The sequence below is a fragment of the Ovis canadensis genome, chromosome 2 (genome assembly GCF_042477335.2).
Source record: "Ovis canadensis isolate MfBH-ARS-UI-01 breed Bighorn chromosome 2, ARS-UI_OviCan_v2, whole genome shotgun sequence".
Taxonomy (NCBI): Eukaryota; Metazoa; Chordata; class Mammalia; order Artiodactyla; family Bovidae; genus Ovis; species Ovis canadensis.
In genome coordinates, this window is record NC_091246.1 from 254,602,173 (window position 1) to 254,617,280 (window position 15,108).

A 15,108-nucleotide genomic window follows, 5' to 3' on the forward strand; every position below is an offset into this window, starting at 1 on the left:
AGGAGGGATAACTCGGCGAGAGAAACCACGCGGAAAGCAGAAAGTGGACGCGCGCGAGCTCATGCACGCGCACGCACACACGCGCACGCACGCACGCGCACGCGCACACCAAGCACGTTCAGGGCACTTAAAAAAATGTCAGCAAGAACACACACGAAATGGTTAACAGAGGACGCATCTTAAGAGTCAGGTTTTGGAGTCGGGTAGAGAGCTCTCATTTCTAACTGTACATACTTCCGTATTTCTAAACTGAGCACATTATTACTTGTGTTGCCCAAAAAGTTACATCTTACAGAAAAACCCAAATACATGTATTTTTTGGAGATATTATATATCCTTGCTTGCATCATGCTAATGACATTGTAGCTAGGTAAAGCAACGGTTTGGGGTTTATCGGGGTGGGTGAGAGATGCAGGCTGAACAGAGAGGCAAGTAGCCAGGGTATCTGGGACTGGCTTTAAAACCCTTCACCAAACAAGGACGGTCGGATCACGTAAGAGAAGCAGAATAGCGACCCTTGTTGGGTCCGAGTGGTTGGCACATAGGGGTTCCTCACAGTGTTCTCTCTGCTTCTGGGTATGCTTGAAAGTTTTGATAATCTAAAATTTTAAACGTGCTTAAAATATATTTAAAAATGCATTCATCTGCTGAAACCACCTCCGGCACGGCTGTGCCAGGGACGCCAGGCAACCAGTCATGAAACCCGTGCATCTGATGCTTCTTCCTCTGGGCCCTCAAGGCGGCCCCGGAGCCAGAGCAGAGCCTGCACCCCAGCCTGGGTGGGGGAACTGAGCACCCCCCCCCCCGCCCCCCGGGCAGGGAAGGAGGGGCATCAACTCACCGCAGGCATGGAACACCCGCGCCCGCTCGGCATCAGCGCTGGAGGTGTGGAGGACAAGTTTGTGGTCATCAAACAGGGCGTCGGGGCCTTGGGTCCGCAGAATCATCACAGACATGTCTTCCAGGTCTGGGCAGCCAGACACAGGGCCGCGGCTCAGGAGGCCTCCAGCACCCCAGCCCCTCCCCAGGGCAGAGGGTGCCAAGACCTGGGTCTCTGCCCCAGCTCTGCCCGCCCGGTGGAAATACTGAGAGCCACCAAGACCAAAGCAGAAACATGTCTGTGCGCCTGTGACGCGGGGAGGCGCTTCCTGCCCTCTCTGTGCCTCCGTTTCCTCCTCTACCCAGAGAAACCGAAGTGGAGTGGCCAGCCCACTGTCTGGCCCGGGGCAGGTGAGCAGGAGCAGCGTGCAGTGGGAAGGCCATCCGGGCAGCAGGCGGGTGAGGGCTCTCCTCTCAGGCCCAGTGTCACTCACTACTGCCCTGGGCCGGCCCCTCCCTCCCGGGGCCTCAGCGCTCCAGTCTCTGAAATGACCCTGCCAACTTTCCGAGTGGCTTGGGCATCTCGCGGGTGAAGCCCCTGACCCACACCCAGGACACTGCCACAGCAGCCTTCATGGGGCTGTGCACGCGGCTCAGGATGAACTTAGAATGTGGAAAGTGCTCAGTCGTGTCTGACTCTTTGTGACCCCATGGACCATACAGTCCATCCAATTTTCCAGGCCCCCATGACTACACAGTCCATGGAATGCTCCAGGCCAGAATACTGGAGTGGGGAGCCTTTCCCTCCTCCAGGGGACCTTCCCAACCCAGGGATCAAGCCCAGGTCTCCTGCATTGCAGGCGGATTCTTTACCAGCTGAGCTACCAGGGAATGTGGGGCATCTCTGAAATCCAGGCCAGCGATGCCAGCGGGAAGGAGGCTGGATTTGGGGTTATAGGAACCTTGGACCTGCCTCAGGCTGACTGAGTGACTTCGGGGATCCCCTGACCCCTGAGTGTCAACATCGTCATCTCTGAATTTGGGGGAGGCTGCCCTCCTGTGTGGATGCTTAGATGAGAGTTTGGGGAAAGGCTCTGACGCAAAGTAGGTGCTCAGCATTAGCACTTTCCAAGCCTGGAGGGGGAGGAAGATGAGGCTGCTCCTCCCCAGAGCTCTGCCCTGGCAGCGTGCCCACTGGCGCTGGGGTGCCCGCTGGCGCTGGGGTGCTGGGGAGGGGCAGGGTGGCTGGGCGGCGGCCCTGGCGCCCCTCACCTTGCAGGCAGCGCACGTGGTGGTCACAGTTGTCCTGGTCGTTAGAGCTCATACTGTCTCTGTCGCAGTTCACCAGCAGGACGGCTCCGTGCCCGCTGGGTCCCCAGACCCACTGCCGCTGCCGATGGCAAAGCACAGCCGGTGACGGGGGCTCTGGCCAGGCCTGCGCCCCCTTCCCCAGCTCCCTCCTGGCCACGTTCCTCACCCCTCCTCTCTTCTCTGCCCTGAGCCAAAAGAGGCGCTCCTGCTGAGGAACCAGCAGCTCCTACTACTCATTGGTCAAGTTCAAACGACAGCCTCTTTCACAGCTGTCTGTGGCATGCCTCCAGCCAGCATCCCCTTTCCCAACAGGCAGCTTTCTGAGGGTGAGGTCCATCTTCCCTCCTTGGCCCCTGCTCGTCCTTCCAGCTGAAACGCCCCGCCTCCTGCAGAACTTTGGAGCCCAGCCCAGGTGGACTTCTCCCTTGCTCACAAAGCCCAACGCAACCTCCTCTGAACTCCCAACATCTTCATTGCCACCACAATTCAGCCCAAAGTTCTTTTATAGTTTCAGACTTGGTAGATTTCCTTTTCACATAGATTAGGGGGTCCACATGCTACAAATCTAGCTTACTGCCTATTTTTCTAAATAAAGTTTTATTGGAACATTGTCACACCTTTTCCCCTCATGTTGACTATGTAGCTCTTTCACCCTACACTGGAAGAATCAAACCATTGCAACAGAGACAAGATCGCCTGCCAAGCCTAAAACATTTACTATCTTGCTCTTACAAAAAAAAAAAGAAAAAAAAATTTGCCAACCCCCAACCTAGACTGAAAATCCAGAAGGACTTGTCTCTACAAAGGGAGGCCTAGCCCAGGGCTGGACATGCATGTGCTTAAAACTCTGGATGACGCTTTTTCTGCCAGTGAAAGAAGATCCCCAGCCATTCTTGGGTTGGCTCCACTGGCCTTGACATCAGCTGGGAGGCAGGGGGATACCTCTAATGACCTCACCCCTTTCAATCCAGCCTAGAGCAGCTGCGAACTCCATGCCCCTTTCTGGGTCCAGGCCGAGATAGCCTACCTTGTCCACAAAGTCCCTGTCCTGCCTGCCTTCACAGTTCAGGTCACAATCCAGGGTGATATCTGCAAGGACAGGGCAGAAGGTGAGTCACGACAAGCCTCCCAGGGGCCCAGCGCAGGCAGGCCCACGACCTCCGCCTTTTACCCTCAGTCTCAGGGCCCATTCTGGGGCGGACAAATGGAAGTCGTTTCCAAGAGGTGGGAGCATTTGGAGCCTCCCTGCCTGGGCTGGGGAAAGAGGCCTTGGGGAAGATACAGGGTCAGAGCGAAAACCCAGGTCAAATGCTGCCCCCTCCAGGAAGCCTTCCCGGAATTCTCCCTCTTCTGCCCCCCGGTAGCCCTTACTGTCTGGGGGGCACTCTGCCCTGTACCTGGGACATTCTGGGCCTGTCTGAAGCTCCCTCGTCTCCCAGGGGTGGGCCAGTGAGCCCGAGCGTTCGCACCAGACCACCGCGGATCTGGACCTAGGCTCTGGCGCCTACTGGCTGTGTGGCCCTGAGCCTCAGCTTCCCCTTGCATCCCCGCCTACATCCCACCTTCTTAACCACTCTCCCCAGAAGGTGGGGGGAGGTTTTACAGTACACATGAAACCTTCAAGGGAGCGAGAGAAAAAACTGAAATGATTTTTAAATATGTGAAAAGATACTCAACCACCATATAAGAAGGGGATGAGTCTCAGAAATGTAAGGTGGAGCGAAAGGTGTGTACGACGTGACCCACCCAGACAGCGCGCCAAGGCAGGCAAAAACAGACGATATGGTTAGGGTGTGCCTGTTCAGATGACAGAAACATGCAGAAAGGAAAGGAGTATTTATCACAAGACAGCGGTTACCGTAGGGGAGGGAGCGAGTTATGATCAGAGAAGGGCTTGGGGGTACTTCGGGGTGCTGGTCATGTTCCCTGTTCCATTTCTCAACCTGGGTGATGGCTGCTCGAGGGCTTGCTTTCTAACTGTTCTTGTATCCGCCACCCCCCTCCCCGCCCAGCCAATACACACACACTCATATCGGGTTGGCCTAAAAATCCGTTCAGGTTTTTCCATAAAGTGTTAAGAAAGCCCAAGCAGACTTTCTCGCCAAACACATACACATGTACTTTCCAGTAAACAAGGTGCGGGTGTGTGTCCAGGGAGGGGGGGCAGGGAGACCCCCAACCTCAGTCCTAACTAAAGGGAGGCAAGGGAAAGCAGCAATGAGACGCTGACCTCTCAGGCTGGAAAAGCAGAAAAGGCTGGAAATGGACAGTGTTGGCTAGACACTCCCCTGCGCTGCTGGCAGGTGTGTAAGAAGGCATGGCCTTTCGGGACAGCCATCTGGCAGTATCTATCACAGCTGAAACGTTCACTCCCTGTAACTCAGCGGTCCTGCTTCCAAAAGCGCCTCCTGCAGGCAGAGCGTCTTCAGCTCTCCTGGTAACTTTCTTGCCCTTCGAAATGGCTGCCCCAGCGTGAACCCACCCCTAGGAGAAGGAGTTTCGGGTCCCACATCCTTGGCAGTTGAGTCTCTTTTCATTTGGGTTCTGAGCACTAGGATTTTCTCCACTGTGATTTGCTGGTTTCCGTTTTTTGCTTATTTCTATTAATTGTTTGGTGGTTCTTTCTTACTGATCAGCATCCTCCATTACCTGCAAACGCTGATCCAGGCATACGCATTGCAAATTGCTTCTCCATAGCCTGACTTTGTACTTGTCCTCCGTTGTATAGATTTCCATTTCAGTAGAGTCTAATTTATCAGTCTTGCCCCCAGTGGCTTGTGCTTTTGTTTTGCCTTGTTAAAGAAAACGTCTGACTACTTTGAAGTTGAAGAGACATTCTCTTCTAAAAGCTTTAAAATGTTGACTTTCACCTGGATGCTTTTTTAAATTTTATTTTTAATTGGAGGATGACTACTTCACAACATTGTGATGGTCTCTGCCACACATCAGCATGAGTCAGCCAGAGGTATACATCCGTCCCCTCCCTCTTAAACTCGAGTCCTCCCACCTCCCTCCCCATCCATCCCTCTAGGCGGTCACAGCACCGGCTTTGGGCTCCCTGCGTCATACAGCAAATCCATCTGAAGTTTGTTTTTGAGGATGATATAAGGCGGGGATCCACGTTTGCTGAGCATCACAGGACAGCTACATGCGCCTGGGCCTGAGTTCTGGGTCTCTATTTGTCCCAGTGGTCTTTATCCAGCCCGGCACCACCTTCACTCTGCCCTTGGCTGAGGCCCCCGACTTACCCACACAGGTGAGGTACAGCACCGCGTAGGCCAGGGGCGAGGAGTCTCGGCTGGAATGGTAGGAAATTTGAACCTGTAGAGAGATGGGCCCAGGGTCAAGCTGGCTGAAACTAGGAGCCTGGCCCCAAGGCACAGGTCTTGGGGGATCTGGCAAGGAGGGGCGGCGCTCCCAGGAACCTCTGTGCAGCCACCAACCCAGCTCTCCCTTTAGCCTTCTCTGCCACCTATTTTTCCGTGCCTCGGTTAGCCCATCTGTAAAATGGGAACTATTTGTGAGGGATTCCATGGAGACCTGCATCCCAGTGCTGCTGCTGACTCCTGTGTGATTTTAGCAAGCCCCCGTTCCCCTTTGGATCTCAGTTTTGCCATGGATAAAACGAGGAGCTTGGTGCTGCAACTAAGACCCGGTACAGCCAAATAAATCAATACATTAAAAAATAAAATAACATAAGGAGTTTGCACTGGGCAGGGTGTAGGGACACCCCTGTAATTGTGGGATTTGGACAGGCCTTTACTTGAACCCAGCGCCTCCACGTTCTGCGACTTCGGCCGAGGCCCTTCACCTCTCTGAGCTGCCTCAGTTTGCTCCTCTGCAGTATGGGTTTTATACAGGTCCCTACAATCAGAGGACGGTAGTTCAGATTTGAAACAATCCATGGAGAAGGCTGATCTGGTAGGAAATGCCCAAGAAATACCAGCTCTTGTTATGAGAGGGCAGGGGGCGTGGTGTATGAGCCGGTGCAGCGCTCCTGAGTCAGATGGCCTGGGCTGGCAGAGGACACCCTGGGAAAGTTACTGGACTGTCTGGGTCTCCCTCTCCTCCGCCGTGGATGGCTCGGAGGGACTGATGACAGGTTGTGCGGATTAAAGCCGGAAAGCGTGGGACGTTTGGCACCGTGCCCACAGCACACGCCCAACAGCTGTTAAAGGTGAGGCTGAAGACGGTGATGATGATAGAGCGAACTCCAGGCGGGTGCCCCGAAGCCGTTTCACCCTCCGCCCTCCTCCGGGACCCTCCCTCCTGATGCGGTCCCTCAGCTCTCCGGCTCCGATGTCCTGGCTCCCAGGGGGCTCAGGAACTTACCAACACCCGTCCCTCCTCAGTCCTGAGAGCCCCGAAATCCTGCAGCTGCGAACCCCCGAGAGTCAAGCCCCGCGGGATGCTCGCTTCAGGCACACGGTTACCCGGACCCTGGGCAAAGGCAGGGGCGTTCTGATGACCCTCCTCTGTCCCTGTGGTCCTCGGGGCCAAGGAATTCAGAGCGCGGCCGCCCCCGCACCGTCTCTGGCTCGGGGCTGGGCGCCCATCGCAGGCCGGCCCACCTCCTCGCCGGGCTCCAGGGGCCTCTGCCCTGACCCTCACCCGCGCGGCGCCTCACTAATCACGTGACCTCACGTAAGCCACGCCCCTCCTGGTCGCTCTCCTTGTGAAATAGATTCGCGGAGTCCTGCCCCACCTGCTGCACGAAACTCCCCGGATGGGCTAATTCGGATCCCTGGGTGGGAAGGACGTGGGGCTGACGGAGGGAGCTTGTCCGCAGGAGTCCGGCAGCTCTGGCCCCTGAGCTCCAGCTCCCCCTCTGACCAGCTCTGTGGCCGCGGGGCGGTTGCTCTGATCCCTAGTGGCCTCCCCCGAGAACCGCGCACGAGACCCCGCCGCTGAGGCCGTGGTCGGGGCGGGCGAGGGCACGCTGCCTAGCACTGGGCGCCCGGCCAGTGCTCCTTGAAGGGCCAGTTTCCCGAAACGGCGCCCCTGACCGAGCGGGAGCCTGCCGCCTGCACGGCAGACCTGACTCCCACTGCGCCGAGCTCGCGGACCACCCCATCCCCCCCGTTTTTCAAACGCCCCCTGCCCGGGGGCCAGAACACTGCCTCCAGCCCGGCCGCGGTAGACTCGCTCTTGCGGCTGACTGGGCAGAGAGGAGAGGAGGGCAGGCATCCTGCCTGAGAAGGGAGCGGGGTCAGGAAGGCGGCGGCTTAGGGAAGGCGAGGCCCTGAGGGAAGGGGCCCCCGAGGCAGCTGCTCCCCTCTCCACCTCTGCTTTCTCTCCCCCATTCGTAGTAACGGGGACCACGAATCGACCCTCAGCCACAGGCGGGGAAACAGGCTCCGGGAGGCGATGAGAGTGGCCAGCAGACCCCCAGTTTGTGTCCGTAGGTCGCAGAGCTGGCGGCCCCAGGGCCGCGCTCTTGCTCTCTGGGTTACCCCGCATTCTGGAGAAGAGAGGGCACTGGGCCCGCGTGGAGCTGGGTCGCCCCCCACCCCCAGCCACCCCCAGACAAGGGGGCGCGCTCACGTGACTGTCGTTGAGCTCGTTGCTGGGGGAGTTCATGACCACGACGATCTGGGAGCCCACGTCAAAGTGCCACCGCCGGGCCTCCGCACGCTCCCGGTCCCTCTCCACGCTGGGGCAGATGTAGACGTCCACGCCGGGGGTTCCGTAGACCTCGAACATCTCTGTGCCCTCAGGAACTGACCTGGGAAAGGCACAAGCCGTGGGAAGTGCTAGAGGGCAGCCCTCGCTCAGATGCTTGAACTCTGGCTCGAACGCTTGCTTCCTCCAGGAAGCCTTCCCAGACTACCCCAGGCTTCTCAGATCCTTCCAGCAAGCTCCTAGGAGTCAAACTTGGACCCCGCCCACATATACACAGTCTCATATTCCCAGGTTCTGTGTTGATGAACATTTCCCTTGTGAGTTCTCCAGGTATTCATTGTAGGGTTAAAAAGTCCGTGCTGTCCATCCGATGGCCCTGGGACTTCCTTTCAGCCCTAGCTGGTCTGGGCATCTTGTTTGAAATCAGTCTCCTCCGTAGGGTGCCCATGCGCCTGCGGGAAGAAGCACCCATTGCCCCAGAGCCTTCAAGCCAGCCAGAGCGCTGAGGACAGCCCTGCCCAGGGCAAAAGATGGGTCGGGAGGCAGTGGGATCACCCAGGGAGAGGCCTCTGTGGGGAGAGGACCCGGAAGGCTTCCTGGAGGGAGCGGCACACACCCAGCGGGGGGCACTGGCTGAGCTCTTGCTCTGTGCCTGCCATATTGAAGTGTCATTACGTGCATTGTCATGTAATCCGTTTTAAAAACCCAGGTAGGTACTATTAGCTCCCATTTTACAGACAGGAAAACTGAGGTCAAAGTAACCTGTCCAAGGTCATGGAGCTACTAGCTACTAGTAGGTGGCAGGACTGGGATCCACATCCAGGCCTCCTGGCTCTTGAGTCCACATTCTTACCTGGGCGTAATGACAGGACAAGTCGAAACCCCCAGGCCCCTCCCCTGCACAGTTAGCGTGGGGGGCTTGAGGGGGGCTTGACGAACCTTCCCAAATATCGCCTCATCTAGTCTTCTGCACAGTCCCATTTAATGTGGGGAAACCCAAGCTCAGGACGGGTGAGGGGCGTGCCAAAGCTGCACTGCGGCCGCAGTCCCCGCTCCGCCCCAGGCCCTCTCCCTTCTCTGCCTCCACTTGGAGGAGAGCAGGCCTCCTTCACTCCTCGCTGGCATGATTCTGGCACTTCTCAGCACAGCTTCCCTTTATAGAAAGAGAAACATACAGAGCCCAGACTGGACTCCATCAGGCAGCTCTCCCGCCAGGGCTCGGCCTGCTGGGCGTCCTCGCCAGGTAGGAGGAGCTGACGCACCTGTGTCTCCTCCCAGGCAGGGCTGCCAGGTTTAATAAAATAGAGCACATGCCGTCAGACTCGAATTTCAGGTAACCGACAAACAGTTATCTTCACCTAAGTATACCCTGCGCAATATTTGGGACATCCCTCAACTAAAAAATCACTCATTGTTTGTTTGGACCTCCAGTTTAACTGAGTGTCCTGGGTTTTATCTGGTAACTTACTCCCGAAGCTGACGTTTCCAGAGCTCTATTCTGCTGTGCCCTGGGTCTGTGAGCCGGACCGTCGGGGGACAGGGAGAGCCTGCAGTGAGAGGCGTGGGGACACAGAGACAGAGAGACAGATACGGAAGCCAGAGAGACGAAGACTCAGGCAGCTGGAGCCGGGGGTGAAGGGCCCCCAGCGGCCCCCCACCACCCAGGTGCTCCTCGGGCCCCAGGCCTCCGCAGCTAGAGCGGCACACCTTGGGTGGTCCTTCAGACATGACGCCCACCCAGTTCCCAGGCTGCAGACTCTGGTTTGGGGAAGCAGCCCTGTGCAGGAGGGTCCCAAAGAAGCCAGGGGCTCAGGGGTGCCAGGACCAGGGTCAGGACCAGGCCGGGCTGCCCTACAGCCAAGTGGCCTGGAACAGCTCACCTGGCCCTGTAGCCTCGCCTTTAAAGTGGGGTAATGACACCCGCTGGGCCAGCCGCAGGCAACCATGAGGCTCAAACATGATTAACAGATGGGGCAGTCTTGGAAAACCACTGGCCAGGAAGGGGGACGGGGTTATTAAGGTAAATTAGGACATAGGAGGCAGGCGTATGGGAGCAGGCTGAGGCTGGGACTGGGGCATCTGGGGAAGCTTCATGGAGAAAGGAGTGAACTAAGGGCAAGGAGGAGACACAGCTAAAGGGAAGGGGTTTCCAAGTGGAGGCTTCGGAGGTCAAGGGCAAACTCAGGCTGCAACGAGCTTGCTGTCATTTCATTCCTAGGTAATAGGAGCCAGCGGTGGCTCCTGAGTATGAGGGCGACCTGCAGAGCTGCGGTGAGGTGGCTAAGCCTGAGGGCTCTGGGGCCAGGTTGCCCGGGTTCAAATCCAGCTCCACTGCTCCCTAGCTGCCTGGCCTTGACCTCTCTGCGCCTCTGCGTCGGCATCGATGAAGGGGGGGTGATGAGCAGATGAAAGCAGTGTGTTTGTGTGATGAACAGAATGAGCGAAAGTTGAAGGCCCCTGCACCCGTGCCGTTATTTCCCTGCTGGAGAAACTGAGGCCCAGAAGAGATCGGACTAGAAGGCAGTGCCCTGGACCCCCGGTTCAGGGTTTATACCCACCCCCCACAGCTGTGCGTTAGGAAGACTGAAGCGGCGGCTGCTGGGGGAAGCCCTGCAGCAGGATGGGAGGATCTGAGCTCCCCGGTGCCTGGAGGGCACAGGAGGTGGCCCGAGGCTCACCTGGATGAAGTCCCGCCTCCGGTCAGGCTGCCCTGAGCACAGCCTGCTGCTCCAGACGGCACCCCAGCCCAGCCCTGGGCACACACAGCTGGGGGCTGTGCCCTCCCCCGCATGCGGGACCGTCCAAGACCCTCTCCATCACCAAGCCCTCTCAGGCAGCTGCAGGACTCCACAGCCTAGGAGCTGGTGCGCGCTGGGGAAAACACGGTGGAATGACCCACAGTTCTGGTTTGCCAGGGACCAGGACTTTTCCTGGGGCGCAGGCCATTCAGTACTAAGACCTAGAAAGTCTTAGACAAACAAGGACCACTGGTCACCCTCACGGCATCAACCTCAGACCTACTTGTTGAAAATGCTGATTCCAGAACCATAAGTTTTGCATGCAGAGCTCTTTTAAAGCAACTGATGTCCAGTGAAGTCTGAAGACATGGCTAAGGAGGGCTGTCTCAGAAATGCTGGGCCCTGCTGCCCCGTCCAGGGGGCGTGGGGGGACGCAGCGTGACCTCACGCATTCCTGGGCGCCCAGACGGCTCAGGCTTGCCTTTAGACTCATCCGCCCTTCCAGCGGCGAGGATGATGGTGGCAGTGATGATGCAGACGGCAAGCCACCGGATGCCAGCACTACTCCCCCACCTTTCAGGCAAGGGAAGGGAGGCTCAGAGATGACAGGCGGCTTGCTCAAAGCCACACAGCTGGTGAGGGACAGAGTCAGAACTCCAGCCAGCTCTGTCCCCACTCCCTTGCGAACCCAAGCCCACTCTCTCCCTCCCAGCTCCTAGGACCTCCACCTCTGGGAAAACAAAACTAGACATTTTAGGGCCGGGAAACTGATGGGAAAGGTTCTCTGTGGCTGAGAACAGAAAGGTTGACGAGCTGACCACCAAGGTCCCCAACGAGCTGGCCCATGGCGGCAGGGGAGACCAAGGCCCAGCGCGCTCCGGATGCCAGCTGTCCCTCTCTGCTCGGTGAGGTCCCAGATTCCCAGCCCCACCAGCTTCACCCAAGAATGCGGTCCAGGAACTCACTGCCCTTCCTTAGTCCTGTGTCTTCCTGCCCCTGAAAAATGGTGGCCACACACTCCCCTTTCACAAAGTCCAGGTAGTTGAGAGTTAAAGATGTGTCTGCCTCCCAGACTCTGCTCTCCGCACAGGCAGGCCAGAGCTGTACACCAAACAGAATTTGGTGGAGACCAACGGGAGCTGCTTTGCCAAACCAAGGAGGCTCAGAAGCCTCCGTGAGCAGAGCCTGAAAGCCACTCTTCGATGCCAGCCTCTCTGGGGCACACATGTGGAAACTGAGTTCCAGCAAGGAGCAGAAATATGCTCACGGCGACATAGCAAAGGCTGACAGAACCAGGGTGAGCACTCAGAGTTCCTGCCCCAGGCGCCCCAGCCTCTTCATTCTGTAAGACCGCCTCTGCTGAGCACGCGGTGAGCTGTCTGCCCTTCCGACTAGGGACGGCGTTCTCAGTCCTGGCTGCAAGCCAGTGCGTGGCTCATCACCTCTGTGTATTACCCCTCTCCCTAAGAATCCCTAACAGGGAGAGCAAAACCCCTTTACCAAGCCTGGGCCACCTCCAACTCAGTGGAAAGAAGGAAGACAGGGTTTAATCCGCTAGTGATTAGAGATCCCCAGGGGTCTTGCTCATCCTGCAGGGGTCTTCCTCCAGGGAGCCTGCCCTGACTGCTCAGCCTGTGTTAATTTCTCTCCTCTCCTCTCCTCCTTCTCCCAGCAGGGCTCAGAGGTTATTTCCCTGCCGTCTTGTGGATGGTTTGGGGACACTCGAGGCTGTCTAGAGAGCCAGGGAAGATGGTTAAAGTGATGATGGTGGTGGTAATAATGGCAGCAGTTACCATAAGTGAACGCTTACGTGCCAGGCACCGCCTACCTGCCCTCCATGCACGATCTCATCCGTCCCAGCAGCCCTTTGAAGTGAAGGCCACGGTGCTCGGACCGCAGCCTGGCCCTGCCTCCCCTCCCTGGCTGTGTAACAGGGGGCAGATGACGCAGCCTCTCTGTGCCTCAGTTTCCTCCTCTCTGAGACGGGGAGGAAGACAGTACCCACCTCGCAGAATGGCTGGAGTATTAGTTATCGTTAGTCACACACACTCTAGGGCAAGTGACAGGCAGGCAGGCTCTAGGCATCATTGCTGATATAATTACGACCTTCATTCTACAGATGAAGAAAGAGTGACTTGGGAGGTTAAGTGACTTTCCCAAGGTCAGACAGCTCTCAGGAGGCAGAGCCAAGACTGACCACACGTCCACTGCCTTCCTCCTGTTGGCCCACAGTCTGAGCACCCAGGACTGCCGAATCACAGCATCTCCGAGTCGGAAGGGGCTTTAGAAGTAATCTGGTCCTGCTTGCTTGCAAGACAAGAATCCTTCCCGCAGCACCTCCGCGAGGTGGTCCGGCCTCGGCTAGAAATTTCAGGACAGGGTTCTCAGAGGTCAGAGGCCAGAGGCCGCGTGTGCTTGTTCACCACTGTGTCCCCATGCCTGGCACACGCTAGACCCCGAAGGAATGGCCACACCTGATGAGAGTGCAGATGAACAGGCTGGGAGCTCCCCCCATCCCCAAGACGGGCTGGTGACTGGGGGCCCGAGAGTCTCTCTGTTGAGGCAGAGGCTCCCCCCCATCCCGTGGCTGTCCCATCTGCAGCCTCCTCTGGGAACCCCAAGGATGACCTGTCTATCCACATCACCCCAAGACACACTGCCTCTGCCACTCACGGTCCAAGGCCATCCCCCATCCTCTAGAAAATTCTGCAGGGGACGATCCGGTCTCAGGCTTCCTGTGGCAGGTCAAACAAGAGACACAGCTGCCCGACGGGCATGGGGTAGGCAGGGCAGGTGAGTCACCCCCACGGGTATGCAGAGCTGGGGGAGGCGGTGGCGCCAGCTGGCACGGGCACCCCTCCTCATCATCTGGGGCTTCTGTCTGTGTCGGGAGCAACCAAGTCCCCTTCCTAGTCCTCACTGCCCACCCACCCTCAGCCTGCTGCAGACCAGCGCCTCAGCTCCTCTCTAGTGCCCGGGACCAACCCCGTCTCTGCTTCTAAGTTAACTCCAGTTTTTAAAGTCCTGGTTTAAAATGCTGGTTCTCAGGTGGGGGTGACCTTCCCTACAGGGCACACTGGGTGATGTCCAGAGGTGTTTTTGGTGGTCACAAGTGAGGGGTGATCACTAGCATCTGCTGAGCAGGGGCCAGAGATACACTGCTTAACTTCTCCCAGGGCACAGGCTGGCCCCTCAGCAAGCAGTGGCCGTGCAGACAGTGCTGAGAAACGCAGGCTCGTCTCAGGAGAGCGCGGAGAGCTTCTCGATGGGAAGCCCGCAGCGCGGGCTTCTCCTCTCCTACCCCCAGAGTACCTGCCTTCCCCGCTCAGCCTTGGACCTAGGACCCCTGAGGACGCCTTAAGAAGTAAAGCGGCGGCTTCCTGGTGGTTCCCAGCGCCCAGCTCCCGAAACCCTGCCTGAACTCTCCTTTTCTTCCAAGGCGAGAGAGAGAAGACGGGGGCCTCCCCCAGCCTCTGGCTTTACGGCCACGGCCACGGCCACGGCGGTAGCAGGGGCCTAAAGCGCGGGTGCTGCTCTGTAAGCCGCAGGCGGCGGAGAGCAGAGAACACCGCCACGCGCGGCTTTGAGCACTGGATTCGCCACTTTGTAGCTGTGTGGCTGAGCCAACGGCTTGCTCTGCCTGTGGCTCCATTTCCACATTCATCACACAAAAGAAAGCTAGTTATAAACTCAGCCCCTCGGGTTGTTGTGAAAGTCAAGTTTGGGAGTTAAAGTTCAAGGATTAAATTCAAGAGGCTTGTCAAGCTCTTAGAACAGTGCTTGGCACAGAGTAAGTGCTTTGTTGAGTGTAAGTGATTTCTTTTTTTTGTTTGTTTTCAAAAGGACTGATGCCCAGTTTGCAGAGCTCATAAGCTGGGGATGTGGGTACCCCTCTTCCTAGTCTTGTGTGCCCAGTGAGACCCCAGCCCAGCCTGCAGGTTTGTCAGGACAGGGGCAAGTGCCCAGCAGCCTCCGAGGCCCTGAACCAGAGCTACAGGGCCTCTTCCCCCATTTCAGTCCCCCACACTTCGCGTCCCCTGGCTGGGGTCTTGAAGAAGCCCGGCTGAGAAAGGCAAACACCTCTTTCCGCGCCTAGCTGCTGTTCCAAGGCCAAGACTCAGGAGAGGGCAGCCAAGACAGGAAGCGCCCCAGACGGCCTGCAGGGAGAGCCCGGGGTCGGCACCAGGGGCCCGCAATGCCCACCCCCAGGCTTCTGGCTCTTACCCATAAATGTCCACCAGGGTCTCGACTCCAGCCACACACACGGCGCTGGTGGGGTGTTCCAAGGACACACGCACAATCCTCTGCAGAGACATGCTGGCCTCCACCTGGGCTTGAGCCTCAGATGACCCTTGGCATGTGGTTTAAAAGACCCTGGCCCCACCCCACCAGCCCCAGGTGCTAGCCCATTGGCTCCAGTCCCAGAAGCCCAGCCCCTTCCCCGAGCCGCGAGCTCAGGATTGGGGGGAAGAAGCCGGGAGTTTGCATATGACCCTATGGCTCTCACCCAGGCCCACAGACAGTTAATTTCTCACTTTAGGGGGAGAACATTAAGTCCTTTAGGTACCTGGCCAGGGCACCAGGACCCTGGAGGGGTCACAGGTGCAGGGTGTTGATC

General features: G+C 57.7%; 1 protein-coding gene across 2 annotated transcripts in view; it reads right to left on the reverse strand.

Annotated features, from left to right (window-relative positions):
- Nucleotides 1–14,822, reverse strand: part of PADI3 (peptidyl arginine deiminase 3) — a 29,842-nt gene extending 15,020 nt beyond the window's left edge. Inside the window, exons 1-6 of one of the 2 annotated variants that reach the window (XM_069575162.1) lie at nt 14,715–14,822; nt 7,675–7,855; nt 5,379–5,451; nt 3,158–3,219; nt 2,092–2,209; nt 842–967 (exon numbers count right to left, since the gene is read on the reverse strand). In XM_069575162.1, coding sequence (XP_069431263.1) covers nt 842–967; nt 2,092–2,209; nt 3,158–3,219; nt 5,379–5,451; nt 7,675–7,855; nt 14,715–14,806 — 652 coding nt within the window. In that variant the 5' untranslated portion in view covers nt 14,807–14,822. The remainder of the gene's footprint in view (nt 1–841; nt 968–2,091; nt 2,210–3,157; nt 3,220–5,378; nt 5,452–7,674; nt 7,856–14,714) is intronic. The other variant, XM_069575161.1, reaches the window with a different exon arrangement.
- Between the last annotated feature and the right edge of the window lie 286 nt (nt 14,823–15,108).